The 25,829-nt window shown below is 39.9% G+C and overlaps 2 protein-coding genes across 3 annotated transcripts in view; one reads left to right on the top strand and one right to left on the bottom strand.

The window, feature by feature from the left end:
- The window catches only part of LOC139951652 (neurotrimin-like), a 41,020-nt gene extending 39,671 nt beyond the window's left edge, over positions 1 to 1,349 (bottom strand). For both annotated transcript variants that reach the window (XM_071950625.1, XM_071950626.1), the window contains exon 1: positions 1,217 to 1,349. In XM_071950625.1, coding sequence (XP_071806726.1) covers positions 1,217 to 1,277 — 61 coding nt within the window. In that variant the 5' untranslated portion in view covers positions 1,278 to 1,349. The remainder of the gene's footprint in view (positions 1 to 1,216) is intronic.
- Positions 1,350 to 3,401: 2,052 nt separating this feature from the next.
- The window catches only part of LOC139951348 (unhealthy ribosome biogenesis protein 2 homolog), a 31,632-nt gene continuing 9,204 nt past the window's right edge, over positions 3,402 to 25,829 (top strand). Inside the window, exons 1-21 of the mRNA XM_071950198.1 lie at positions 3,402 to 3,471; positions 4,062 to 4,212; positions 5,538 to 5,664; positions 6,214 to 6,333; positions 7,795 to 7,941; positions 8,803 to 8,948; positions 9,616 to 9,760; positions 10,352 to 10,419; positions 10,730 to 10,964; positions 12,001 to 12,083; positions 12,606 to 12,804; positions 14,340 to 14,428; positions 15,504 to 15,840; positions 17,076 to 17,297; positions 17,855 to 17,971; positions 18,769 to 19,064; positions 19,655 to 19,859; positions 21,758 to 22,024; positions 22,584 to 22,724; positions 23,613 to 24,240; positions 25,323 to 25,408. Of these exons, the coding sequence (XP_071806299.1) occupies positions 3,402 to 3,471; positions 4,062 to 4,212; positions 5,538 to 5,664; positions 6,214 to 6,333; positions 7,795 to 7,941; positions 8,803 to 8,948; positions 9,616 to 9,760; positions 10,352 to 10,419; positions 10,730 to 10,964; positions 12,001 to 12,083; positions 12,606 to 12,804; positions 14,340 to 14,428; positions 15,504 to 15,840; positions 17,076 to 17,297; positions 17,855 to 17,971; positions 18,769 to 19,064; positions 19,655 to 19,859; positions 21,758 to 22,024; positions 22,584 to 22,724; positions 23,613 to 24,240; positions 25,323 to 25,408 (3,879 nt within the window). The remainder of the gene's footprint in view (positions 3,472 to 4,061; positions 4,213 to 5,537; positions 5,665 to 6,213; positions 6,334 to 7,794; positions 7,942 to 8,802; positions 8,949 to 9,615; positions 9,761 to 10,351; positions 10,420 to 10,729; positions 10,965 to 12,000; positions 12,084 to 12,605; positions 12,805 to 14,339; positions 14,429 to 15,503; positions 15,841 to 17,075; positions 17,298 to 17,854; positions 17,972 to 18,768; positions 19,065 to 19,654; positions 19,860 to 21,757; positions 22,025 to 22,583; positions 22,725 to 23,612; positions 24,241 to 25,322; positions 25,409 to 25,829) is intronic.

Here is a 25,829-nt window from a genome sequence, read left to right as displayed (position 1 = left end):
TTTGAACCTTTGGACCAGCGTATGTGAGTCATATTACTGATGTTCCTTCACGCTTTATAAACGCACTGCACGCGGAGACCAAGTGGCCCGATAAAAATGTTCAAAATATACATTCGAGACTTGCAAGTTCGTTAACAAATTCTCAAAACAAAGAGTCCGTTACGCTCAAAGAGCAATGAATCCATACTAAGTTTTCCTTTCGAGCCGAGGAATGGGCGGCATACGAATCATTTTCAATAAAGAACACATCCAGTGCAGATGCTGTTTTCTCTGGGGAGGTGCTTAGAAATAACAACGAAAAACGACGCGAAAGCAATGAATATAAGACAATTAATGTGACCTAAATTTTACCTCATAAAAATAGATTAACAAATGACACAATCTCTTTTAAAAAAGAGACGCGGCTTTATTAAAAACAACTGCTTTAAGCTTCTACCGAAGAGTTGTTTGTCATTATTTTGTAGAGTGATCACCAAACTTATACCTTCAATTCTAAGGCAGTGGACACTATTGGTAATTACTCAAAATAATGTTTAGCATAAAACCTTTCTTGACGACGAGTAATGGGGAGAGGTTGATGGTGTAAAACATTGTGAGAAACGGCTCCATCTGAAGTGCCATAGTTTTCGAGAAAAAAGTAATTATCCGCGAATTTGATTTCGAGACCTCAGATTTAAAACTTGAGGTCTCGAAATCAACCATCTAAACGCACACAACTTCGTTTGACATGGGTGTTTTTTTCTTTCATTATTATCTCGCAAGTTCGATGACCGATTGAGCTCAAAATTTCACAGGTTGTTATTTTATGCATATGTTGAGATACACCAACTGTGAAGGCTAGTGTCCACTGCCTTTAAGAGCCAACTTAAACAAAAAGGTCCATACATGTCTCTGCTCACTGCTGAACTTTGTGCTACGCCAGCCCATTACAGAGTGCCGCAAAGAGCAATATTTCGCATTAAGCAGTGCCATAAAGTTACTCTCCGTACTTCTCAAAGAAAACCTGAAGGTGTTGTCTCATTAATTAATATCCGATAAAGTTTTCAAATAATAATGGGGGGGGTAAGAATAGTCAGTTTGGATTCAAGCCCCGTCTAAAAAAACATAATAGCAAAGGGCATTTAAATAACATTGCCTTATAGTGAAATTAATACTAAGCCATTATTTTTCTAAGCTTCATGATATTTTCTATAAATAATATTTTTAAAAAACTTACCAACGTTTGCTGTCCATAGTATCGTGCATAGGAGAAACATGGTGATCCTCGCCGTATCCATTCTGCGATATAAATTACTTATGCGTTTCTATTGCAAAAAAAATCTACAACACTTCCTTTTTTGTAAGTTAACGAAACCAAACAGTCTTATCTTACTTGCTAGCTTGTCCAAAATCAGTTTCTCTTATCTCTGTTTAAAATGTTGTAAATATTGTCCAATTTGTCTCCACACTTGGTTGCACTTTTAGATTTGCGATAGGGTTCATATTGACAACATTATCCTGATCTTAAAGTCAAGTATTATTAAGATTTTATCTGTTATTAAGATACGATTTGCATTATTAAAAATAGCAGATTAAATATCCAGGATTTTCATTTCACTGAGCAGCGTAATTAGTGTATGGAACTTATTTTGAAGCCCCTGTCGACATTCACATCTCGGCCAGAAAGATTTATACCTTCTCCGGCGTTGAATCAAAACGAAATAAAGTCTCGCATGACAGAGACAAAAGGTTGAAGTCCCCCGTTCTCTGAGCGTCCAAGACGGTATCGAACGTCAAGCAGTAGCATGCATAGCTTCCGGCACACAAGAAATTATTGTTATATGGATACAGAGCGTAAAGTCGTCGCAATGAGTTTGTGGCTCGCCCACAAGATCAACTGACTATTTATAGGGAGTGCACGCTCCATTAATTCACACTTAATAATGCATGACTTTGGTTGTATTGTATCTCTTTGGTAATTTGTGTTGTGTGTCTCTTGAAAGCTGATGAGCCTTTACACCTTTTTTTCATAACTTTTTAAAAATTCTTGACAATTCTCTTGAGGTTGAACTGGGTAAATCAAATAAACAGTTAAAGGAACACGCTGCCTTGGATCGGTCGAGTTGGTCTTTGAAAGGCATTTGTAACCGTTTGTTATAGAATGCATTATGGTTGGAAAGATGTTGTAAAAGTAGAATACAATGATCCACACAAACATGCCTCAAAATTGCACGGTTTTCCTTTTACCTCCTCGACTAACGCGGTCGGCCGACCGCGTTAGTTCGCACAGTAAAAGGAAAACCACGCAATTTCGAAGCAAATTTGTGTGGATCATTGTATTCTACTTTTAAAACATCTCTCAAACCATATGCATTTAAAAAAAAAAACGGTTACAAACGCTTTTTATAGACCAACTCGACCGATCCAAGGCAACGTGTTCCTTTAAAGGCACTGGACACCTTTGGCAATTATCAAAGACCGTACTCTCACTTAGTGTGTCTCATTTTATATGCATAACTTCAATTGGTCAATCGAAGTTGCAAGAGAGATGAACGAAAAAACACCCTGTTAGCACAAGTGAGGCTTGAAGTTTTTCTCTATTTTGAGTGGGAGTCTTTCTCAAAAAGTACGTTACTTCAGAAGAAGCCGTTTCTCATAATTTTCTAGGGCCACTCCATTGCTCGTTACCATTATTGTTTATGCTAAAAAATATTTTGAGTAATTAGCAATAGTTTCCAGTGCATTTAAAGGCAGTGGACACTATTGATGAATGTCAAAGACCAGTCTTCTCACTTGGTATATCTCAACATATGCAAAAAAATAATAACAAATCTGTAAAAATTTGAGCTCGATTGGTCGTCGGAGGTGCGAGATAGCTATGAAAGAAAAAAACACCCTTGTCACACGAAGTTGTGTGCTTTCAGATGCTTGATTTCAAGACCTCAAATTCTAAACTTGTGGTCCCGAAATCAAATTCGTGGAAAATTACTTCTTTCTCAAAAACTACGTCATTTCAGAGGGAGCCGTTTCTCACAATGTTCTATGCTATCAACCTCTCCCCATTACTCGTTATCAAGTGAGGTTTTATGCTGATAATTATTTTGAGTAATTACCAATGGTGTCCACTGCCTTTAAACGGGTGAGATTAGAAAGTGGGATCTCATGATGAGTTAAGAAACGATGTAAGCATGGGCACTACCGTAAGGTTTGGGGCTTCACTTCTGAGTATGCCCTATGATTTTGCTACAAGGATTTCAAAATTTCGATTCTCTCAATCAGGAAAACCCCAGAGAATAAGAGAGCGTTGCATATAATCGTGCCCACCACGGAATGTGTATTCGAACCGGGGTCCGCAAGGTCCGCCCTTTTCTTGTTGATTTTGTCACAATTAGTTTCCCCCACGAGAGGGCGCTATCATCCACATGTGCGTGTGTGTACTTTTCTGTGAATGGCGAAACACATGTCGGGCAGCTATGGCGATTCCTTACGCAGGTAAATCAAAACAAAAATTAAATACAAAACTACTTGTTGTATAACATGTTGCTTTTATGTCATAATATCATTTCACAGTACTGTGCTATAAAGTTGTAGGTTAAAAGTAGCCAACACTAGAGCTCTTTATAGATAATTCAAAGATCACTACTAGTACTATACTACCAGAATTATTATTTGGTGCTCACTCTTGTCATGCCCAATTTCCGGACAACTGTCAACCTGCCCCGTGGTCTTGCTAGTGTTAACTTGGTTAATTTAAAGGGTTTGTTTTTTTACAAAGAACAGAGTTCTCAGGTCTACACTGTGTACTGTTTTCTACACATGATTTTTAATGGAAAGTCGTTGCTTCACACTCGGTTAATTTTTTTGTTTTATATCAGACCAGGGAATGATACCGACCAGCAAACTTTGCCGGAACTTAATTTGTGCACACCTGAAAGCTAATATTGAGTTGCAAATGCAATGGGTTTTTTTTTAGTAGCAATTGAAACATTTTGTGGATAGCATTTTGCTCTGCTATACAAGGGAAATCTGTCACTGCCACTGCAGACTCGTCCATATAATGGTCTTTTTCTTTCACTTTCTAGGTGTCAATCGGCTACTGAAAGATGCATCCACCCCTTGGTTACAGAAAATACAACTGGCAAAGTTTGCTTGGATTTCTCCCAAATGCTTCCTTCCGAACAGAGAGCAAGTGCTGATTGACTGGTCTATAAACTCAATAGTAAACGCTTCCAAGTAAGTATGTCTCGAGGACCTTGAACTTTTGTCTTGTATGGGCACAGCAATTTTCCTCTAGTCTGGTAAGGGGTACCCCTATTAGAAAATAGTTCAAAATTGTTTGAGAACTTTGCAATGGGCGACACAGTGCTTTGTTGTGGGTGTCATGGGTTATTTCATTGTCTTCATTTTAGCATGTTGTGGCTGAGCGGATATGAGCCCTGGACTCTAGCTCTCTGCCTAATTTGGTGCTTTGCAAACACAGTTAATATTATTTCATGGCTCTGCTCCCCGCCGAATTCTGTACAATTACAATCACCATTTCTCTGCTTACTGTGCAGACGGCAAATGTCTGTTAAGTGAATGATGCCTAGTAGCATGGCATACACCAGCCCACAAGCAAAAGTGCTTGCTTCCTAAAGGCCAATTATTTGCTTACGGTAAGCAAAGCCATGAAATTGGGCTGCTTACGCACGAAAATAGCTTGCCTATTATTTTTACACATGTTACTGGCCAAAATTTCATGCCATATACATTGCCTGTGACTGGTATTAAGCTGTTGTTTACTTAGCATAACAATTAAAAGGAGTCTTGGCCGGTAATCTGATATTACTAAGCAAGAATTTTTTTGCTTAAAAGCAAAATTTTGTGCTTAAGCAGCTCTATGAAATTGGGCCCTGATGTTTCTGATAAAAAGAGTGTTGGTTCATGACAGCAGTGGGGCACTTGTTTCCTTGAGCAAAATCAATTCCAACTACTTCGTCCTATGTAAACAAACATTAAACCACAAGTCAGAAGTACTAGGATTGGTACCGGTAGTTCACATAACAAAAAGCACCCATGAGTAAAAACCAAAATGAATATCCCCGTTGCAAATTTAACATCTCTTATAATAAAAAGCACCCAGAACACTAAGTGTAAAAGGGTAGGGGTTAACCCTGGTGTTTTTTTTTCCTAATCATTATTGGTCTAGCTCCATTATTTTAGCGACTATTATGCAATTCTCAGTTAGAGCGGTTTAAGGATATTTGTCATGTTTCAATAGAAAGATAAACTCTCTTAAATAATTAATGCAGGCCTTGAATGTCGTTCTTCAAGAGAAACAGCAATTACCTAAGGGACAATTTTAATTTGTATTTGAACTTGGCAAAGGGCACCACCACACAAGCACAGGGCACCAAGGGTGTTGTGGGTTATTTTGAGGCCGCTGGTTGGATAATGTATAAAACAACTTGAAGATAAAACAAACACATGAGCAAAATCAAGTATTATTGCATGAAAATTGTTGACAATAACACAATGGATAACAATTACCATAATTTGTTTTCGTATATTTTGTTTAGATTCAGTATCCCAGACAATGCCATTCCCGCCTTGTGGCAATTTCTTCAAGATGTCCTCCAGAGCAAACAACTTCAGAGCATGGGGAGTCGACTTGAAAGACTCTCCATCAGACCAAGTTTATTTCCAGTAAGTCAGCATTACCGTGTTCCCCCTCAATAAAATAGACACTTCCCCTGGTCTTGGGGTGTTTGGTAATTACTCAAAATATATGTTAGCATAAAAACTTACTTGGTACAAGCAACTGAGAGCTGTTGACGGTATAAAACATTGTGAGTACGACTATATGTGTACACAATAAAACTAAATAAATATGAAAACAATTTCAATTAAAAGATTTAAATTTTTACTTTTTGCCGAATATCCAGAGAGAGGTCCATTCAGGAAGAATAATCCCTCTAGTAGGAATACACAATGTGAAAAGTGTACTGCGGTAACGCTTCTCAGAATCAAATATTATTTTTTATATAACCACATTACTTTGGGGACCGCAATATTTCTCAAAATGCTTGATTTTATCGAAAGCTGCTGTAAGCTTCTAACCAATAGTTGTTATTGCCATTGATTTTAAGAGTGATTACTAATTGTATTCTACCCTTTAAAACAGTTGAACTTTTTGAAGGGTAGAAGGTATAATTTACCTTCAACTTTGATTCTCTTGCTTCCCCAACCATCCAGGTGCTGATTTCATCCTTAGAACCTCATCATAAGTATGAGGAGCAAGCGATAGGATGTTGTCTTCATCTTCTAGACTACGCTTCATTAGGGACTGTCATCACAGGGCAACTGGACAATCAGGTAAAATAATTCTAAATTATGTCACTTGATGCTAATTAAAATTTCTCATGTGAGCTTAAAATCTGAAGAAAGAAAAAAAAAATGTTTTTATTATAATTTTGGGACATGTCTCTCATAGAAATATAGTTCGATTGAAATCCAACACAAGTTTGAGAATTGTTATCCAGCTACCTGTCTTGAATTATTTTGGACAAGACCCCCTCAACTGAGCAATAGCATCAAATGTGCACCTCCCACAGGGTTCCGGTTGCACAGTTCAAGAATACCCCCTGGGTTTACCGCTTACCCCTATTCCAAAAAGTCATTAGAGACATGTTTTTACTCCCTGAAAGGCACACAGTTCTCCGTTGCATGAAATACAAGCCCTGTACCAATGCAACCTGCTGAGCGCTCTGCAGTTTGACTGGCTGTGTAATTTTGTATAAACAAACTTGCGGTTTTGGGTTGAGTGGTCGTATGTCAGGTTCTTGCAGCCGTTTGTGGCTGCCATGGCGTTTGGTACAAGCCATTTGTGGCTGCTGTGGTCTCAACAGAACGTTTATTTATATTTTTAATCCACCGTAACTCTGGCGCATTTTCACACTGTGTCCCTATTCCACTGTGTTGCGGTTGCACATTTCAACAAAACCCCAGGGTTTGACTGCTTACCCAGGCTACTCCAGAGCAGGGGTGGCTACTGGCTATTCCCTTGGGTATGCCCATTTTGCCAGGGTAGACCGTGGGTTGAGCGATCATAGTGTGAACAGGTGGGCTTTATGGACCAATCCGGCCTGTCAATCAAACTGTGCGCGTTCACCCATTTGACCAATCACAGCTATGATTGTGGTCGGACAAACTCGGTCATGCGTGCGCGTATATTTGGCACGCGCGGCAGAATCGTGCAGAATGTCATTGGGAGTGCTTGTACACGTGTCTTGCTCACGTGCGCGGTGGGCGGAGCTTAGTGGAAAGCCGGAACGGTCCATTCCCAGGGGGCAAACCCAGAGAATAAACAGGCATGATATTCTTCCTACTTAAGTCTGGGTCCAATTTCATGGCTCTGCTTACCTTAAGCACAGAATCGGCACTTACGAAAGCAGGGAATTCTGTGCTTACGGCACAGCGGCGAATTTTGGCTTGTGCGCGAGCGTACTCCATGTTACTAGGCATTCTACGCTTACAAGGCTAGCGCAGAAATTCGCCACATGTCAAGCGGAGAATCTTGATCGTAAGCATATTTGTGTGGATCATTATATCCTAGTTTTAAATTATCTATCTAACCATATGCATTTCATAACAAACGGTTTCAAGCACTTTTCGAAGACCAACTCGACCGATCTAAGACAACGTGTTCCTTTTTATGAAATGTTCCTACTTTTCCTTACTTTTTCAAGGACCAAATATCATGCCTGAATAGAGTAATGTGAAAAGGGCTTAGCTCTCCTCTTGATAACATATTTGAGTAATTTTTATCCCTCCTAGGTCAAGTTTCTTAGTGCTGTATTGAATCTGTTGATATCATACCTGAAAGCTGACGATGGAAGGACTTGTAGCAAGTTGAATTCCTTGGTGCAGAAAGCATTTGAGAGTTTTGCTTCACTACAGAGACAGCAGCCCAACCCAAGAAAGGTAAGCCAATAGACTTGTACAATGCTCGTGAGTATTCAAACTTCTGGGACCATTGTGGACCTAACGATGCAGAGTTTTACGTGGGCGAGATTTGGTTTCATCAATTTTTTAGTTTATAGTAGTTTATGACCATGAAAATTATCTATGTTGTTGGGAATGTAACACTTAGTGATGAACAAATATGAAATTAAAACGATGCAACAAAATAAAGAAAATAAATAAGGAAATGAAAGGGTAGCGACGAGTTCTTAATCTGCTGTTTAAAACCGACAGGGTTGTGGCCGTGCAATAAAAGCCCAAAGGCGAGGGCCTTTACCGCACGGCCACGACCCTGCAAGGTTTTAAACAGCAGTTTAAGAATGAGTCTTTACTCTTTTATTGCCATTCATAAATGCCAATTGGTAAAAAGACATAAAAAGTAGGAAACTCTGTAAAAACTTATCTGTTTCCCGATGTCTAGCTCTATACGTGTGGTGCATTTTTATGAGACAGTTTTCAGATATGTATTTGTGCGCGTAATGCATCCTCGTATCCATGGCGTGGCGAGATGATTACTCCTGCAAACAAGGTTGTGGGCTTACCCGCACAACCGGTTATAACCAGCTGCTGGTCAATATCAACCGTTTAAACATCCCCACGTGACGCGCTCTCCACCAGTAGGAAACTGTCTGGGGTATTTATGAATTGAGAATTAAACTTGATCTCGCCTTCCAGTTACCTGGTTACTTGCAATTTGTGCCAACCTCTATCACAAAACTTGTGTTAATGCTTGTTTTGGTTGAACTTGATAAAAAGCCTATCATTGAGTACATCTGCATCTTCTTTAAACTGCAGAATATTTCTTCTCCTTTTGAACGACAGATTCTTACAATTATCTTTGCGAAACTGCTCCAGCCATCGTTAATGTTACACTACACCATTACATCCTTGAGTCCCATTACTGATGCTCTATACACTGATACACTAACGTGTATTCAGGATCTTATTGCAAACGGACTCTTCAATCGGTAAGTTACAAACTGCAATGTTCATTTAGGGTAGCCAGGTTGGCGTAGTGGTATCTTTCCTCACCTTCCACCTCTAGGAGCTCGGTTCGAATCCCATGGGGGGCACTGTCTCAATTGGGTTGTCAGTCCCTACCTGACTGCAAATCATACAAGATTAAAGCTTGCCAATTACAAATATTCAGATGATTTGAGATTTCAGCAGTCAAGTTGGCATTGGGGTAACTCTCCTCATCTTCCACCTCTAGGACCTCGGTTCGAATCCCATGGGGGCACTGTCTCAATTGGGTTGTCAGTCCCTACCTGACTGCAAATCATACAAGATTAAAGCTTGCCAATTACAAATATTCAGATGATTTGAGATTTCAGCAGTTGATTGGTCATAGGATCGTAATTAACTGTACTGCCACAGAGTCAGTTCTGAATTGGTCTCAACGTTTCGACTAGCTTGCTCTAGTCATCGTCAGGAGACTGAAGAGGTAAGAGAAGAGTGGTCTTATTTATAGGAGTTCAGTGGATCCACTGCAGGTCAATCAATGCTCTACCTGGCAAGTAGATACACACATGGTGTGACCGCAAACCAAATATACATTGATACATGTGCCTCACCATGCAATGCCTCAAATCCTGTATAAGGCTCACATGGTCTATATGTTTGTGTTTTTTACAGAGACTTAGTTGATGGTCACATCAAATATCTGAGGTTATCAGTGGGTGAATTCAACACAGACAAACAGAAAGAGGTCAAGCTGTTACATGAAGCAATCATTGCCCTCTGGAAAAACATCTCCGGCAAAGTGTGGCACCAGAAAGAGGTAAAGCAGAATTACAGAGACTTGATTGGACCACAGTGAATTCTGTGCTTACGGCAAGCATATTTCACAGGCTTGTGAGCCTAGGGTGGTGGAAGTGCGAGCCACAACAAAATAATAATTACACAGTATTTACCAAAAAAATGTGTCCATTCGGTTTAACTTCATAATTGCTGATAAACTATGTTCAATGAAGACACTGGACACCTTTGGTAATATTGTCCAAGACCAGTCTTCCCACTTGGTGTTTCTCAAACATATGCACAAAATAACAAACCTGTGAAAATTTGAACTCAAATGTCGGAAGTTGCGAGAGAATAATGGAAGAAAAAACGCTCTTGTTGTGTGCTCTTGTTGTGTGCTAATATTGAGGTCTCGAAATCAAATTTGAATTTTTTATTGAGAAATTACTGTTTTATCAAAAACTACGTTACTTCAGAGGGAGCCGTTTCTCACAATGTTTTATACTATCAACAGCTCTCTCCATTACTTGTTACCAAGTAAGTTTTTATGCTAACAATTATTTTGAGTAATTACCAACAGTGTTCATGCTTTAATTAAAAAGCATGTGATGATTTTTGTTTTTTCTTATAGGATGATTGTTCATCTTCCTACATAGCCGGCATGCCTGTTTTATTCTCAGCATTTTTGAGTATACAGCAGTGAGTATTATTTGATTACTTCATTTATTTGCTCATCTTCAGTCGGCTGCTTTTCCCATTCTCTTCTGTCTTGTGCTTTTTTCGAATCTCAAGCGGGGAGAGCAAGAAGATGAATTATTTTGTAGTTTGTGGCTAGGTTAGGTTTTCAGTCTTTACCTGACTGTGTGGGTTTTTTTCTCGCATCTATAACCGAAACGTCCTTCCTTGTCTACTCTCCATTTGGGTTATTGGCTAGCTAACTTTGCTTTTCTGAGAGTCCTTGGCGTCACAACCAGAATAAATTATAAAAAAATGTTGATTGATTTCACAGATACCCCAAGGACGTCTCCTTTGCTCTGTTTTGCAAACTCTGTCACATCATGGGTATCATGCCATTGGAAGTTAAATCAAAACCAAACACAGAGACAGAAGATATCGAAGGTGGAGATTGTCAGCCAATGGAAGAGGAGAAAGACTCGAGGGAGGGTTACCGTGGAAACTGGAGTGTTTGTCTCCTACCCCTGAGCAAACTCCTTGATGTTGTTTCTGAGAAACAAATTTATGAGGTACAAACTTTCTAAAGACTAACGTCAATTAACATGTCTTTATATTTGCAATACATCAGGGCCCAATTTCAGATATGAAGGAATTTTGCTCTTCTCTAGCGCTTGACATCTACTGGGCCCAATTTCATGGCTCTGCTTACCGTAAGCACAGAATCGGCGCTTACGGAAGCAGGGAATTCTGTGCTTACGGCAAGCCTATTTTACGGGTTAGTGGCCAATTTTGGCTTCTGCGCGTGCGTACTCCCCGTTACTAGGCATTCTAGGCTTACGAGGCTAGCGCAGAAATTCGGCGCTTGCACGTAAGCGGGGAATCGTTATCGTAAGCGCAGAATTCGGCGGTAAGCAGAGCCATGAAATTGGGCCCAGGCCCTTGCAGGGCTTTACAAGAGGGTGGCAATGCCTTCATCTCAACGCACCTCCTAAAATTTTGATCCTAGTTTCACATCTTTTTTATCAGCACTGACTCTCATCCCTGGCTTGTCTTGACAGAGTGTAGGCAGGCTCTGGTGTTGTCAGCAGAAGAGTGTGGGAACGAGTCCCGGACAGGGGCCAATTTCATAGAGCTGCTTAAGCAAAAAATTTTACACATGTTACTGGCCAAAATTTCATGCCATATACATTGCTTATGACTAGTATTTAGCTTTTGTTTACTTAGCATAATAATTGAGCAATACATTTTTTGCTTAAGCAAAAATTTTTGCTTAAGCAGCTCTATGAAATTGGGCCCTGCAGGACACTTGTCCAAGGGACTTAAGCAAGGCACATAGTAGTTCCGTAAAAAGTTGGGAAGGTTCTAGCCAGGCTCCAACTGGGTGATACCCATGCCTACTTCTTTACAAACGGTAAAGGGGGTAACCCTGTTTCAGCCCCAGGAGTAGGTGGCAATGTGCCTCTGGTGACATTTGCTGTGGGTCAATAAGCCAAAGTAGCTGCGCCTTGAAATTTCTTTCCGGCCTTGTGATTTTATACTCGTATGAAATAAAATTAAAATTAAAAAAGGTGTTTGAGATCTTGTTCTTTGTGATCACTATTTCAGGTGGCAACTGACAATATGGAAGGCAAAGTCCAATTTGCATGGCTTGTTCATCTTGTCAATGAATTGATGTCAAATGCTGACAGGTAAGAGGAATCTAGGATGAGAATTGTAATCTTAGAGATAATAAAAAATCAGTCAATCAATCAGTCAATCATTAAATTTATAAGGCGCTAATCCAACAGTCCTTGCTCATAGCGCCATACAGATGAGATTTAAGCAAAGTTTTGAAATTTGCTAATGAAGTAGATTGCCTGATGTTCTGAGGAAGATGATTCCACATCCTTGGTGCTGCTATAGAAAAGGCACGATCCCCCCCCCCCCCAACTGTGTTTAGTTCTTTGAATGTGAAAAAAGGGAAGTGTGGGAACAGGAACGCAGATTTCTGACAGGTTCTCTGATGGACAATAAGTCAATGAGATACATGTATGAAGGGGCTGAGGCATTGAGGCAGCGGAACACAAGTAGGAGGATCTTAAATCGAGAGCGTGACTCAACTGGAAGCGCGTGAAGACTCTTCAGGATAAAACAATAATGTAATAATTAAACCAAAATATTATTTTTATATTAGGATTTTGCTTATTTTGTTATTTTTCATGTTTTTACAGCTCTTCAATGTCTTGGTTCAACTGTCTTCACAAAATATTGGATATGAACCATCTCTTACTGGAAGATAAATTGCCACAGATCCTGAAGGAGGCCCTCTATTGTTCGGCCAAAGCAAGTCCAGAGAAGAACGAGCAGCTTCTTAAATTGAGGGATTCTTTCTTGGAGAAATTATTGGGCGTCTACACGAAGCTGAGACAGGTAATTTTTAACTTGAAAATTAGTTTGCCTCGGATTTGTTGATTTCTAGAGCAGTCCTGAAACTAGTTACAAGCTAGTAAATTCTACAAAAAGCTCCATGGAAAGCTATACATTAAGTAAGCACTCTGAAAATTATTGGCAATATAGAGTGTCATGGCCGAGTGGTTAAGAGCATCGAATTCAAGTTCTGGTGCTAAGTCAACGGAGTGTGGGTTCGAATCCCGGTCGTGACACTTGTGTCCTTGAGCAAGATACTTTACTACAATTGCTTCTCTTCACCCAGGGGGTATAAATGGGTACCTGCGAGGGTAGAGGTTGATATTGTGTATGAACAAGCCACAAGCGTCTTTTAGGCAGCTCAGGGCTTTACATGTATACTCCCAAGGGAGCTGAGAAACATTAAAAAGGAATGTTATTGGCCCTATGACAAGGGCACTAATGTAAAGCGCATTGATATGCTTATTGTGAAATGCGCTATATAAGAATTTGTTTTTATATTATTATTATTAATAAAACTTTCTGGTCTAGAAGTACAGCTGCTTTTGAAAGTATAAAGCATTTTGAGAATCATTTTACTAAGAGAATAAAAGGGTAGCGATGAGTTTTTTAACGGCCGTTTAAAACCGGCATGGTCGTTGCCGTGTGATAAATTCCGAGCCAAAGGCGAGGGCCTTTACGCACGGCAACGATCCTGCAAGGTTTTAAACGGACGTTTAAGAACGAGTCACTTCTCTTTTAATCCCATTCATAAATGCCATTTTGTTAAAAAAACTTTCAAAAATACAATTAACAGACACTTTGACAATTGATAATTCGAGGTTTGAAGTATTTTTTTCAAAAACTTTGTGAAGAATCTGTTTGATGCGTGTGGGTTGTGTACGCGCTCGCGCTTAGGAATAGATTACGCACGCCCTTAGAAATAGATTCACGCTGTTACTAGTAGCTATGAATTGCGCCTTTCGCGTGATAATATTGGTGTGGGCGTGCGCCCGACACGCACTAAGCCAGCCGGTTATAAACGGCTCCAGCTGGTCATTATCAACCGTTTAAACACCCCCACGTGACGCGCTCTCCACCAATAGGAGTAGCGAAACTGTCTGGGGGTATTTATGAATTCAAAGTAATGTAGTTATTAGGATTATATCAGTTTTTATCTCAAAAAAAATTGAATCTGAGAAACTTGACTGTCGGATGTTTCTCAGGTTGTGTATTCCAATTACAGATTATTTTTCCTGCGTGGACATAAACGTTTCAGATTTTCAAATATCTCAAAAACTATACAACCTTTTATAATGAAATTTGTACATGTTAGTTTTATTGTAGACTCCCACATTTGTAGAGGATTAAAGCAATCGACCGGTTCAAAAAAAATGAAGATATACTTTTCCCTGGTGTCAGGGGTTTGGGGATTCAGCGTTAAGAAAAAGCTTCTTTTTTTTTGTGTGTGTATTTTGTTGCCTCGGCAAAAGAATTAGGGCAAATGACATTGATGAATTTGATAAGGTTTTGTTTGCTTTGTTTTTCCATTTTCAAAGTTTGATAAAGTTGTTGCCGCTCTGTTAGAAGCCAGCATGATATCAACTACTTCACAGAGACTTGGCTACCCTCAACACTTTGCTGACAGGTAAGTTATTGTACTGTACTGCCAACGTGTTCGTGTTTGATCTGCAGTCGAAAGCAGACAGTAAAAAACAAACAAACTCAAAAATTCCATTCAATATGAAACACAGTGACTAAAGCCCAGTTCATACTTCATGTGAATGAAGACATCACAAGTCTCCTATTGCAGTGACATTCGCAGGTGAGTTGATCAGAGTTGAACTTCTGCGAATTATTCGTTGCAAATTTGTGACGTCAACATTTGCTTCGCATTCGCAGGAAATATAAACCAGGCTTTATTCATTCTCAAAGAGCAACAACCTATTCAACGCACATTCACTTGCCTCAATTTTACTTCAAATAAAACCTACTCCATTCCTGCCGTCGATTTCTAAAAACTCTTCCTAACTTAAGACTAATCTTAGGACTTGGGACGAGTCCCAATCCTGCACTGTAGCATGCAGACCTTAAGATTAATCCTAAGTTTGGACGAGTTACGCGTCCTAACTCGAGATAAGACGAGTCCTAACTCTTTGTAAAATCGACGGCTGTTGTATAGTTAAAACATGCTTTGATAAAACTTAAGAGTAGAACGAAACCACTGACAATGCTGCTGCAGTGCCCACAGTCAATAACAATATTATAATACCGGCGGGAACCAGTGATGTTTCATGCTGTAAACAGTACACTGCTGTGGCGGTGTACCTTATACGTTAACACTTGAATCTTATTTCACTTATTTTCGAGTGTGCAGTTGTCAAATGAATAAGCCTACAGACTTTCATCTTGTATATTCTAAAACATTTTAGTTTCAAATCCTACTTAAAGGAACATTACAGAATTGTTTTTTGCTAACAAGACAGTTGCTGGCAGTGTAAGCACTTTGTATAATTCCCCATACATAAACTGACAAACCTGTAGAAGTTTGAGATTGATCGGCCATCGATTAAACAAAAATAGGTTAAAAAATCCAAACGGGAAATAAGGGATGTTTTTACTACCATCGTCATTAGACTGTGGAAGTTTTATGTAAATCTGTGGTCTTCACAATTTTTTTCTTACCAGTCCTGTAATGATTCTTTAAATTATTTTTGTTGTAGTTTCTCGGAAAGCGTGCAACTATTACCACCCGGCCTGACTCTTACCATCTGGAAGCAATTCCACCACGCATTCTCCCAGACCTACCTTCCTCAACTCGACCAGACTTCTTCAACCATCTCCTCGCCGTCTCCTAGCAAGAAACGGAAGAAGGTCAAAGAGATTGCCAAAGAGGTCAACATTGAGCCCTTGTCAAGGACCTTTCACCTCTATCTACGAAGCATGCGATTGGTTGATGCCAGTCTGACTGCTCCATTGTTGAAGAGGGTAGAAGTGGTGATGAATGAAATGAAGGGAGACATTTTGGAACTTTTATTGGATACGAGTCGAAAGTCGAAGGTAATTATCTTAGTCCTTTTTTTATATATTTTTTTGTAGTTTTTTTGAACAAGCCCCTCATAATTTTGTTTAACTTTTTTTTATTATGGACAACCACTTCAAGGTGAGGGCTTTCTTTTAACGGATTTGTGTTGTTGACCCAAATCAATTGTAAGCAGGGGCATGTTGCCACCTACTTCTGGGGCTGAAATAGGGTTGCCCCTCTCACTGTTCTTAAGGATGTAGGTATGGGTATCATCAACTAGGAGCCTGGCTGGCAGAGCAGAATGCACTACCTTCCCAACCCTATCGACGCATTAATGGTTAAGTGCCTTGCTCAAGGTCACAAGTGTCATGACCGGGATTCGAACCCACACTCTGACCCACACATTGCCACTACTCCTGGGGCTGGAACAGAGTTACCCCCTTTACCGTTTGTAAAGAAGTAGGCTAGTACCTTCCCAACTGTTTACGGAACTACTACGATTAAGTGCCTTGCTTAAGTCACTTGCACAAGTGTCATGACCGGGATTCGAACCCACACTCTGCTGCTGACAGCACCAAAGTTCTGGTGAACTAAACTGCTTGGCCAAGACATGCTATACGATCACTGCCATTAAAGATAATTGTTGTGAACCTTAAAGGGAAGGTACACGTTTGGTAATTGTCAAAGACCAGTCTTCTCACTTGTGTATCCCATCATAACCATAAAATAACAAGCCTGTGAAAATTTGGGCTCAATTGGTCTTTGAAGTTGCGAGAAAATGATGAAAGAAAAACACCCTTGTTGGACGAAATTGTGTGCTTTCAGATAAGAATAAAAGACTTCTAGCTAGAAGTCTTTTATTATTTTAGTGAGAAATTACCTCTTTCTCAAAAACTTAGTTACTTCAGAGGGAGTCGTTTCGCACAATGTTTTATACTATCAACAGCTCTCCAATGCTTGTTACCAAGTAAGTTTTTAAAGTAATATTTGTTTTGAGTAATTACCAAACGTGTACCTTCCCTTTAAGTCAAGTGAACCTTAAGTCAAGGAAGGTTTTGTAGGATTTGATTCTCATCTGTCTTTATGTTGATTGTAGTTTTAAAGTATACTTACAGACCATATAATCTGTGACATCACATGTTTACAAAAGAACCACAGAGCCTCGACTTTATGCATGCGGGAACAATTCGTATATGAAATTATGACACAGCAATCTAGCATTAGCCCTAGCAATCTAACAATCAGTTTCAAATCTGTGTTTTTGTTACAGCTGTCCGAGAGCCAAGTTCACTGCACTCTTCTTCTATGTCATGTATGGGGAGAACTTTACCTCATGTTGTCTCAACACACCAACTATGGGAACCCTTCTGCAGATAGGACCGAGAAGTGTGCCTTGTGGAACATTACAGACTCTTTGTGGTTAGACTCGTTGCCTGATTGGTCGAGTCTTAGTGAGTTGTTCTGCGACAAAGAGAACATCGTGCAACTGCAGGTAAGTTTGTTGTTTTCTTCAGTAATGATCGTCTTTTGTTAAATTTGTAGTTGAAGATACAGCTGACGAAACAATTTAATGGCACGGTACACCTTTGGCAAATGTCATAGACCAGTATTCTCACTTGGTGTATCCCAACATATGCATAAAATAACAAGCTTGTTGAAATTTGGGCTCAATTGGTCATTGAAGTTGCAAGACATTAATACAGAAAGAAAACATACCCTTGTGCACAAATGTGTGTGCTTTCAGATGCCTGAGAAATGCTGCAGGCCTGAAGATTAAAATATTTTGGTGAGAAATTACCTCTTTCTCAGAAAACTACATTACTTCAGAGGGAGTCGTTTCTCACAATGTTTTATACTTTCAACAGCTCCCCGTTGCTCGTTTCCAAGTAATTCTTTATAATAATATATACATGTATATTTTGAGTAATTATCAATAGTGTCCAGTGCCTGTAAGGTATTTGTATGTCATTACAACTCTGTTATATATTATGCCAGACTTTAACAATGATTTACATTTATGGAACTGTTATTTCTTTTGTATTTTCACAGATATCTCTTGTGATACAGCAGATCAGAGCCTTGATTCTGCACAGTAAGGTTGACTCTGTTCAACAGAGTCTCACTAATATGACCTTAGAAGTTTGTAACAAAGTTACCGACATGGAGGTGAGTCTATAGATTACAACTCATAGATATAGAAAATAATACCTAGATCAGCCAAGCCGTACACAACCATTCCTGGTTCTTCTTGGACGCGCTAAAAAGTCACGTGCTGGTTTTAACGCACTGAAAATGAACATGGGAGATAGGCCTTAAACCACCATGGACGTGCTAAAAGTCACGTGCTGGTTTGCATGAACATTGGAGATGGGCTAATGGCTGCCCCAGTGCCAGAACCCCCGTATGTACGAGCGGCCAATCTAGTTAATTCTATATCTATGATTACAACTGTGTTCAGTTTCAAGAGAAACACCAACATCTTCCAAGTGTGAATTTAGGCACAAGTTGTGTGCTTTCAGATGCCTTGAATTGAGAACCACAGCTGAGGTCTCGAATAAAATTAAAATATTTAAGTGAGAAAGGACTTCTGAAAAAAACTATGTTACTTCAGAGGGAGTCGTTTCTCACAATATTTTAAACTATCAACAGCTCTCCATTGCTCGTTACTAAGTGTCCAGCTCTCCCTCAGTAGAAAGAAAATATTTTTTTATGAATATAAACCACAAGGGAAACTGACTGGGTAAATTTTGAAATTATTTTGGGAGTTGAACAAAGAATTGACTTGAGTAGGATTCGAACCAACGACCTCCAACATAGGGCTAGATAGCTCAGTTGGTAGAGCACCGGCACGTAAATCCAGAGGTCGTTGGTTCGAATCCCACTCTAGTCAATTCTTTGTTCAACCCCCAAAATGTATATTTTTTAGAAACAAATAATTAAACTCAATTGTTTTCTCTTCGCAGCCTGGCAGCTCCAGGAACCTGCTGCCGATTCTCTTAGAACACCTTCCAATTCTCCTACCATATCTTCCGTCCCAACATCTCGCTAAGCTAATTAGTCTCCTCTGTGAGATACTTGTGTCAAGGTGTAGTCTCTCAGACAAGCAGTTACTAGAAGAGGGCCCAGGGGAAGATGCAGTAATGTACAGAGTATGCGAACAATTTGTGAGCAGTGAGTTTTGTATGGAGTCTAGGAGGCTACAAACTGCACTGGTGCACTGTGTCTTGAATAAACTCTCTGAGGTCACGAGGTCAGCAAGGTCAGTTGGAGGTCACATCTACTTCTCACTTTTTTGTTCTATTAACGTTCCAGGCTTTGTTCAATTCTAATCAATGTACATGTATCAACAGTATTGCTGAAGGGTTGAGGGCGTGTGTTTCTACAAAACGTCCAGGCTTTACTGACTGTAACGTCTCATTCCAATTACGGATTAATCTTCCCATGTGGAAATTATCACTCCTGATTTTCGACGATATCTCAAAAACACAGCACCATTTTGAAATGAAATGTTCATGTGTTAGTTTTGTTGTATCTAGATAAAAATCTGTTTTATATAGGATTCATAAATACCCAAGATGCTTTCGCTATTCCTATTGGTGGAGAGCTCGTCACGCGGGGGTGTTTAGATGTGTTAAAAACACGGCTAGAAATGTGGAAACAAAGGCATGGCACGCAAGCTTTACGCTTGGCTCTTATTTATGCAAAATGCAATAGATATACTGGTAATCTGCGGCGAGGTCCTTTATCGAACAGCCGTGACCCTGCAAGGTTTTAAACGAACGTTAAAGAACTCGTACCACTCTTTTATTCCCTGAGTAAAACAATCGGTTCTTTTCCTTTTATATACAGCTCTTTCTCACCACAAGAAAGGGACTTCATCCAAAGACTGAGTCAAGTAGAGAGTTCAGACTCCTGCGAAGACGATGATGTGTCTAGACGTCTTGAAGATGTTGCCATGGATTTCAACCGACTTCTGAGCGATCGTTCTGCCGCTAAGAAGAAAGTTCGCTCTGTTGGGTTGAAGACCTTGACATCGCTTTATGGAACACTTAAGGTAAATTCCTTCATGTACCGAGACATGGATTGAACAAACTGGTATATGAAGCTTGATTATTTGATTTATGAAAGTTTCTACAGTAATGCTATATACCTTATGCTCATGATGTTGTTAGGGCCCCAGGCCTAGAGGTTTTTCATGCTCCAATCCAGTGCGCCTCGCTTACAAAATCTGTTTTTCGTTTCATCATCGTTTAACCTCTTGAAGGGAAGATACACTATTGGTAATTGTCAAAGACCAGTGTTCTCACTTGATGTGTCTCAACATATGCATAAAATAACAAACTTGTGAAAATTTGAGCTCAATTGGTCATCGGAGTTTGGAGAAAATGATGACAGAAAGAAAAGTCTTGTTAGGACGAATTTGTAATACATGTACTACGAATGAGTAATAACCAAATGTGTACCTTCCCTTTAAGATGGCAGCTGGATGTTGCAAACATAAGGTCTATTGATCCAACTTCACCTCATCACAATAATCTTGATTGTGCTATTTTGGAAGTCAATGTCACTAGGCCTCGAATCAACCCTGGCACCCACAGCAATTGATGTGGTGCCCTGAGCTTTTGCTGTGATGCCCTCTGCAAGGCTCCGAAACAAATTGACATTTTCTCTCAATAGCGAAGTTCAAGGTCCTTGTCCCTGTGTTTGTTTACAGTGTAGCGTCGAATTCAACTTTTCCCTTGTATGGAATGCCTGCTGCCAAAAACTACTTCATTACAGCCGGGCATCCACCAGAGACCCGCTTGCGAGCTGGGGCAGTGGTGGCTGAACTGGGGCAGATACAAGTGTCATGTGATGGCTAATCAAATGCTCTCGTTAGGGTTTTACTTAAAGGATTTGGGTACTTTTTGTAACACACAAAACTTACACAGTTTGAAGATAATGGTGGTAGCAAGCTTCCCTTAAAGTATTACTTGCTGAGGTGCTGTAGTTTTTTTTGTCTTGGGAGACAAACACTATTTTAGCATGTACAACATTTTTTACTGGTATTTATTAAAGGGAAGGTACACGTTTGGTCATTACTCAAAACAAATATTAACTTAAAAACTGACTTGGTAACGAGCATTGGAGAGCTGTTGATAGTATAAAACATTGTGGGAAACGACTCCCTCTGAAGTAACATAGTTTTTGAGAAAGAGGTAATTTCTCACTAAAATAATAAAAGACTAGAAGTCTTTTTTTCCTATCTGAAAGCACACAAATTCGTCCAACAAGGGTGTTTTTTCTTTTATAATTTTCTCGCAACTTCGATGACCAACTGAGCTCAAATGTTCACATAAGTTATTTTATGCTGATGATGGGGTACACCAAGTGAGAAGACTGGTCTTTGACAACTACAAAAAGTGTACAGTACCTTTAAGGGAATCTTTTTACCATCGTTATCTTCAAGAAAATCTGTGGACATTGTGTTTTGCATCCTACAAAAAGTACCCAAACCCTTTAAAGCCCTTGGACCCTTTTGGTACAGAAAAAAAAATAAAAGTTCACAGATTTACAAATAACTTACAGGGTTTACAGAAGGTAATGATGAAAGACTTCTCTTGAAATATTATTTCATGAAATGCTTTACTTTTTGAGAAAACATTAAAACAATATCAATTCTCGATGTCGAGAATTACGGATTTATTTTAAACACATGTCAAGGACACGGCGAAACGTCCGGTTGTACAAGGGTGGGTTTTCCTGTTATTTTCTCCCGACTCCGATGACCGATTGAGCCTAAATTTTCACAGGTTTGTTATTTTACATATTAGTTGTGATACACGAAGTGTGGGTCTTTGGAAAATACTGTTTACCAAAAGTGTCCAATGGCTTTAAACGTGTAAGCTAATTGAATGCAACCATAAAGAGTAACTCTCCGAAAAATTATCTTGTTCCCTCTCAAATCAACAGATCTTTCAGTTCTTACCTCTCCACCACCTGTTGCCTAGCAACGTAGCCCGATGCATGCTGGGATTGCTCTTTGTTGACCTAACCATCGGTTATAAACCTCCGAAGAAATCACAAGACATCCTTGAGTTTGGAAAGACACTGCTGTTATGCAGACAAGTGGAAGCGGCGATCTTGAAAGGGATTGGAAAGGTTGAATTCCTGCACAGTATTGATGCATTAATAATTGCGACTGAAATCACCAAGTTGTTTCTTCAAGCTGACAATCAGGTAGGTTTATAGGCCCCCTTTGTTTTGCCAAAATTGTCCTTTTAAATTATTACAAACACAAACATGTTTTGTTCATCTTTAAAGGCAGTGGACACCATTAGTAATTACTCAAAATAATGATTAGCATAAAACCTTACTTGGTGACGGGTAATGGGGAAAGGTTGGTAGTATAAAACATTGTGGGAAGACTGGTCTTTGACAATCACCAATAGTGTCCAGTGTCTTTAAGAGTAAGAAATGATGGGCATTGAAGGCACAGCATTGCAACACATCATTTTACTAAGATTTGAACCAACGACCTCCGGATTAACTCCGGCACTCTACCAACTGAGCTAACTAGCCCTATATTGGCAGTCTCCCTATTTTGTCAATATCTTTGTTTGGGGTGCCAGTCAGAAGCCATACAACTTTAACTGCTGTATAACCAGTAGTCACACCCAAGTTTACGCTACAAGCTGGTAAGAGGCAGCCATGCAGGGGATCATCTTATAGGGACGCGACTTTATTATGTTGTATTCTTTTCAAATCTTAGCAAACCCTTCTTTATGTCATCTTGTAGATGTTCCAAAAGAGTACGACGCAAACAGAACAGAGCTCCGGAGACTTGAATGATGTCACCGAAGAACTGCTCACCTATTGGCTGAAAAGAGTCATGCATATGACCAATCAGGAAGCTGCTGCCAGTGACTATTGCATTATGGTATATATATATTGTTTCATGCATTCCTTTAATTTTTTTATTTTTTTGTTCAAGTTTAAAATTATGAAGGCATTTTTTTTCTTCCAAGTAACAGGTTCACTGACTTGATGCCAGTTAAAGCACCAATGTACTGATTAAAATTCTTTGGACTGGCTTGTCTGTTTATTGTTCCTGAATTTACAAAACAAAATCCCCAGCCCGCTACAATGGGCAGGGGGGACGTTTTACCTATACACCGATGTGTGTTAGCACTGTATACTCAGTACTTTCCCGAGTCCTGTGAAAAAATATCACAGGCATGTTCCTCGAGTGGGATTTCGAACCCACGACCGTTGCAATTCTAGAGCAGTGTCTTACCAACCAGACTACCGAGGTTGTCCGGTAGCTAGAGGCAGTTCGAATCCTATGTTTTGGCAGCGGGTACCGCAACGATATAAGAGATGTTAAATTTGCATCGGTGATAAAGAACATTATTATTATTATTGTTTTTTTGGTTTTTTTCCCCATTCACTGATGTGTGTTAGCACTGTATACTCAGTACTTTCCCGAGTCCTGTGAAAAAAGATCAAAGATCAATGAAGAATGAGAGGGGACCAGTTGCTCGTTGACACAGTGCCTCTTTTGCGGGTTACCATACTTGAGAAGACGCATGGAGTGGATCGGCCAAAAGCCTAAAGTGCAAGATTCCAGCACAATTTTAACGAACTGACTCGAGGGGTAATGAGCAAGCATGGCATGTTCAGAAAAATGGTGAGGCAAGATCGATTACCCTTGGAACCCCTGTGGAGTGACATAAGGGAAGATGATATTGGAGGAATGAGGCCACACGCTAGCTGGATTGCCTACTCTGTATTTGGTATAAAGAATTTGTTTTTGTTTGAATTTCAGGTGGAATCCAGGTTGAGTGAACTCGTCAAGCATCTGACCAAGTCTAAGAATCCCAACGACCTCCTGACTCAAAGCATTCCACTCTTAACTACCTGCACGACACTCCTCAATGCAATTTTAGCCGGCAACAGGGGATCGCTCATATCCCAAACCAGCGAGTCGGTCGAAGACAGGATACCAGGGATCATTAATGCACTCAGCGCTGTCATGAAATACGTTGAATGCTCGAGAAAGAGTCCACGTTTGTTTCACCACATGACGAAAGTTGCGACAGGACTTGTAAAGTTCGCCCTCCGTTTCACTAAGATTAGTTTTGAAACATCGGCTGAGAGTTCTAAAGATGACTCTGACGCCATGGAAACGAACGTCTCCGTGGTGACAGTCACAGCCAAACAATGGAGGAATCTTATCAACTTATTGTTGTCAGAAATCTCTTATTATTTCACATCAGCTGACGATAAGAGCTGTCCGATGATTGGTTGCTGCCTTACGTTTATGCAAACGAGCTCTATTTTCATTGGTCGACATTGTAGTGTGAGCACGAGTGGCATGGACACCAGTTCGATGTGGCTGGCTTTGATATCGCTGATGGGTACCAGGGACGAATGGACGGAGGAAATGAGAAATGGTAAGTGACTTTTATAATATGTTTTAACTGTGTAGGAAGCCCGTTTCATTCTTCTTGCGAATGCGAAATTAGTTTTGACATCAGTTTTCTCAGCGAATGTTTCGCAGGTATTGAGCGCATTTCAACTGCTACGAATTATGCGTTGCAAGTTATTTAGTGATGTCAAAATTTGTATTGCAATTGCATTGGCAGGAAGTATGAACCTGGCTGACACTGTGTACGTTTGATACCTTCCTGAGTTCTTTGGGGGGGGAAAAATCCAAAGGCAAAAAATCCACAGTGGAATTTGAACCTATGACATTTAAATTTTTATTTTTTTTGCAAGTCGCCAGACACACAAGGCCTGAAGGCCACTTAAAGGTGTGGGCTACAATTATTTTTTTCCAGAGGCCGTTGCCACCTACTTCTAGGGCTGAAACAGGGTTTCCCTTTTTACAGTCCATACGGATGTAGGCTTGAGTATCATCAATCTGAAGCCTGACCGGTAGAGCAGAAAGTACTACCTCCCCAATTTTGCATAGCGGAAGTGTCACGAACCCACACTCTGCCGATCAAACACCAGAGCTTGAATCCAGTGCTCTTAACCGCTCGGCCATGACACGCCACAAAGAGCCGTTTGCTTTAGCAATCCAACCTTACCAAATGCCATTAAGCAAGAACTGCTTTTAGAGTGTCATGGCCGAGTGGTTAAGAGCATCGAATTCAAGTTCTGGTGCGTTTTCACCGGAGTGTGGGTTCGAATCCCGGTCGTGACACTTGTGTCCTTGAGCAAGATACTTTACTATAATTGCTTCTCTTCACCCAGGGGAATAAATGGGTACCTGCGAGGGTAGAGGTTGATATTGTGAATGAAAAAGCCTTTGGAGCGATATAAACTGTTGCCCAGGTTGTATACTCCCAAGGGAGCTGAGAAACATTAAAAAGGGATGTTATTGGCCCTATGACCAGGGCACTAATGTAAAGCGCTTAGAGAATTAAGTGTTAGTTATTAGGCGCTATATAAATCGAAAGTTATTATTATTATTAAATAAACATCTCCAAATAATAACATTCGTTTATTTATTTATTTTTTTGTTCTTCAGAGTTTCAGACTACTTTTGAAAGAATTGTTGGGACAATGGATATGGTCCAGCTGCAGATGTCTTTAAGTGATCTATTAAAAGATACAGTAAGTTTTTCAAATTTTTTTGTCAAGTTTCCACTCTTACAGTGATCGGAGACAAATATCCATTTGTCAAAGAGAAGGATTCAGAAGGACTGTTGCAAGTGGGCCTGAAAAACAAGGGCTCTTCGTAGCCCAATCTCATCTAAGGCCTGCGCTATAATCATTACACTTTGTCGTGTGGGACTCAAATAATAAGAAAATGGTGAATTCAATTGTTCAAAAGAGCGCATGCGTACATCCTAACGGACTATGACTGGGGTAGGGTAACCCTGTTTCAGCCACAGGAGTACAGGTGGCAATGTGCCTCTGGTGCCAGTTGATTTGGGTCGATAGCAGAAGTCAGTTAAAGGCATTGGACACTATTGGTAATTGTCAAAGACTAGTCTTCTCACTTGGTGTATCTTAACATATGCATAAAAGAACA

This window comes from Asterias amurensis, chromosome 19 (assembly GCF_032118995.1).
Source record: "Asterias amurensis chromosome 19, ASM3211899v1".
Taxonomy (NCBI): domain Eukaryota; kingdom Metazoa; phylum Echinodermata; class Asteroidea; order Forcipulatida; family Asteriidae; genus Asterias; species Asterias amurensis.
The sequence above is the reverse complement of the archived record's forward strand: the minus strand, read 5'-3'. Positions and strand labels throughout refer to the sequence as shown.